This window comes from Mus pahari, chromosome 14 (genome assembly GCF_900095145.1).
Source record: "Mus pahari chromosome 14, PAHARI_EIJ_v1.1, whole genome shotgun sequence".
Classification (NCBI taxonomy): domain Eukaryota; kingdom Metazoa; phylum Chordata; class Mammalia; order Rodentia; family Muridae; genus Mus; species Mus pahari.
In genome coordinates this window covers 38690274-38694185 of record NC_034603.1, presented here as the reverse complement: position 1 = coordinate 38694185, position 3912 = coordinate 38690274, and the positions used below count along the sequence as shown (strand labels likewise).

General features: G+C 49.4%; 1 protein-coding gene across 2 annotated transcripts in view; it reads right to left on the bottom strand.

Moving 5' to 3' along the window:
* Nucleotides 1-2443, bottom strand: part of Rabep1 (rabaptin, RAB GTPase binding effector protein 1) — a 99560-nt gene extending 97117 nt beyond the window's left edge. The window contains exon 1 of one of the 2 annotated variants that reach the window (XM_021211961.2): nucleotides 2198-2443. In XM_021211961.2, the coding sequence (XP_021067620.1) occupies nucleotides 2198-2231 (34 nt within the window). In that variant the 5' untranslated portion in view covers nucleotides 2232-2443. The remainder of the gene's footprint in view (nucleotides 1-2197) is intronic. The other variant, XM_029545845.1, reaches the window with a different exon arrangement.
* Between the last annotated feature and the right edge of the window lie 1469 nt (nucleotides 2444-3912).

Sequence of the window (3912 nt, the reverse complement as noted above, 5' to 3'; positions counted from 1 at the left end):
GAGAGAGAGAGAGAGAGAGAGAGAGAGAGAGAGAGAAAGAAAAAAGATTCGGCAACTGCTTCTGAAATGATGGGAAAGCAGACGAAGCAGCTATGTTTTACTGTTGGTCTGATGCAAAGGAATTTTCCAATAATCTTGTTTTTTAACTCAGCAGATCTAAGAAATTCAAGTATGCTTTTAATTAATGTTATCAATATGAACTCAACTAAAGAGAACAATTAATCCTGCAAGATGAACTTGTAAGCAGACACTGGCACAAAGAACTCAAACATACCAAATTATCTCCCCGTTCATGAACTGATAAATATCTTTGCCCATTTACATTAACTTATACTAATAAATACTTATACTTAATAAAATTTCAATGTATATAAACTTAATCTCATTCCATAGTCTTAAATTTTGAGAAATGGGAAGTAAACCTGCACTGAGAATAGCAAGAATATGAGATTCCTCAAAGCTAATGTTTTCCTCACTTCTGCAAAGTGCTTAGTCACTTCTGCCTATTTGCAGGGAAGACCATTTCATATATTGAAAGAAGCAGGAAATTAAGAGTCCAGACTCATGTCACCTGAGTTGTCCATGGAAAGCAAAAGAAAGCAGCAGCCAGTTAAGCATACCTACCAGAAGCCAGAGCTTTCTCTGTATTCTGCCTCTGTCTGCAGTAACAAGGAGGGTTTGTAAAGTTTTCCTCCCTGACACCAAATACAAAAGGTGAGAGTTAAAAGAAGGTCCAAAAAACATCCGTTTTCTGACAGCCCACCAGAAACACCTCCCTTCTCTTTATTGGAATAGGAACAGCAAGCAAGTTAAAGTCTAGGCTGGACATTACCCCTTAGGCAACTAACAAAACCCAAAACCAGAAGCTAACAGTCTTTAGAGAACACTTCCCAGAGAGCAGCAAGAGTCTGAAAATCTGATAACATTGTTTCCAGTTCCCCTCCGGCAAGAACAAACAGAGGTTTTCACAAAAGATCATTTCAAGAGACTACTCTTGGAAAAGGCCAAGTACCTCCAGAGCCAACCACCATATCCCAACATTCTACTTACAGGTAAAGATGCTAAGCACAAAAGTCAATTATAAAAATACACCTGAAAGAACTTTCCCAACTAGATACAGTAAGATCTTGCCAAGGACCGAGCACATTCTTTCCAAACAGAACTCCAGGTTGACGACGACGACGACGACAACAACAACAACAACAACAACAACAACAACACCTGACAACAACAACAACAACAACACCTGAAACAATATGGTCAAAACTCTGGGGGCAGAGCTCAGTCGGTTTAAAGGTCATGAAGGGTTCTAATAACCATCATGGCTTGTTTAGAACAAGACCTTTTTTTTTTTTTTCTTCCAATATGAGCATTATTAAGACAATCTGTCCTGCACTTCTAAGTCTTGGCTACTCAGGAAACTGAGAGGATAGCTCAGGAGCTTCAGGTCAACATGGTCCACAAAGTGAGACCCCATCGCTTGAACAGTAGAGACGGAATGGAGATGACTGACTCCTCGATTTCGGCCCACTCGAGCACCTTTTCATCCCTACCACTCTCAAAATAATACTAAACTATCCTTTTACATATGAACGTTGCCATCTTTATCACATGGTCCAAGACCTGCCCATCTTTCTCGATAAAGAGACATGAATCAAGCGCTCTTCGTGCGTCAGAAACGGAGGCCCTAAGAGACTAAGAAATGAGCCCGGACTTACCATGAAGCAACACTATCACTCGAAAGAATGCTACCCAATCCTTAGGATCCCAGTTACTTTTACAAGTCCAGTGCAAAGAGCGCTGGAGCGTGGCCTGAGGAGGCGGGAGCGGAGGTGGGGCGAGAGGGCACACGGCCACTACCGAGGCGAGGGATCGCGTTTTCTTTAAGGGATATAGCTAGCACATGCTCTCCATTTCCATCCTCCCCACCCGAGGAACCCACGTGCTAATCCCACCGCACCTTCCTCTCCGCCGGCTCTCTCCCCGCAGCCTCCCCACGCCCTTCCCCGCGGCCGCCCGCGCGCGCGCGCGCCTCCCGCCCCCTCCCCAGTCCCGCTGCCCCAGCACGCGACGCCCGCGCGCCCCCCGCCTCCAGCCGGTGGGTCACCCCCGGGCCCGCGTGCGTGCCCTTCCTGCCCCCCATGGCCCCCACGACACCGCGCCGGGCAGGCCGCGCCCGCCATGGTGGGCGCCTCACCGTCAGGCTGAGGAGCCGGGCCCGGCTGCGCCATGGCCAGTGGGCGGCCTCGGGGAACGGGGATGGGCGGGGAAGCGGCGTCCCGGGATGCCGCGGGCTCAGCTGGCGGAGGAGGCGTCGACCGAGCCGCGGCCGCCGCCGCCCAGGGAGGAACCGCTAAGGCTCGAGCCGCCGGCGCCGCCACAGCCTCGGGCAGAGACGGACCGGAGCGCCGACCTCCGCCTCCTCATCCTGACAGCGGGAAATAAGCAGTGCGCAGGCGCGGGGGGATGGGACGGCACGTGACGCTGGCCTAAGGGGAGGGGCGGGGCCTCGGGAGGGAGGGAAACCGGGGAGGAGGGGTCCGGGGCCTGGGAGCCAGAGGGAGGCTGATGAGAGAGCTAAGGGTGTTGGAGGCTGACGGCTGGCTGCAAAGGCGAAGACTGTGCAAGCTCCCAGGACCCAGGCAAAAAAATCAAGCTGAGTGAGGAGACCCTGGGTGCACGCCAACCCAGCCGCTACTTTGCCTAGTTGTGTGTCCTTGAGAAAGTCCCTTAACCTCATAACCTTGAAAAGTACAGTGGCTAAGAAAAGTTTAAATGAGGCTATAAAGTAGGAAGAATTGTTATGGCCAGAACTTGGTCTGGACCCCAGATGTGCAAGCCAATGTACTTTTTCCATTAAGCGACTATGTTTGACTCGAACGTGCCCAGCCCAGAGAAGCTATTGGAGATAAGGCCAGACGCAGTGCTTGCATTCTTGACAGGAGAAACTACATACAGAAAGTGCAACCCTGGGCAGGAGAGCCATACGGAGGCTCCAGACTTTCCTTTCCAGCCTTATTCAGACCTTGCTGCCTTCCTAGGGCAAGGGGTCTACACAGTCTGGCACTTCGGGACCAAGTCCACCTGCCTTCCTATGAGCCCAGAATTCCCTCCCTGGGTAGCTGAAACTATGGTCTCTCGTTTTTTCTATAAGACAGGGTGTAGACATTTCCCAGTGTGCCAGAGGGCAGCTGCATTTGGAGGAGGTGGCACAGCACTTACACATTTGAGCTGCTGGGTGTGTTCACAGATCCTTCGTAGTGCAAGACAGGTGAGGAAAAAGGAAGGCACGCAATAGACCAGGAGCCCGGCCAGGGCTTACGACCCTCTCACCGGCTTATTCAAGTGCACATACCCCCAAAGGCCAGGAATCTTATGCTAGCCTTTTTTTTCTCCCTCCTGCAGTCCTGGGGATTTAACCTTAAGCATAGTAGGCAAGCACTCCACTACTCAGCTATAACAATAGTTCTTGTTCTGGTTTTTTTGATTTTGAAACACCCTCTCCCTAAATTGCCCAGGTTAGTCTTGAGTCGGCAATCCTGCTTCATCCTCCTGAGAAGCTGAGATTTCAGGGTTGGACCACTACTAGATCCTACCTTTTCTTTTTTCTTTCTTTCTTTTTTTCTTCTTCATTTATTCTGATTCTAAAAGTTCTAAGCTCAAGTCTGCTCCAGAGTCACTGCAGATGCCTACATTCGAACCGGAATAGTACACATTAGTCAGAGTAGAAGACTAGACTCTAGTGAGGTTCACAGTTCTTTGGAATGGTTATAATTTTAAATAGGTAGTCATCTATTTGTACTTTTGCCTGAGGTCCCACTAACATTAAGGGGGATTATATTTAGACTTTTAAGCAATTAACATCTCCTGGTATGCCTTTGACAGAACAAAGGAAGCCTGTTTCCACCCTCC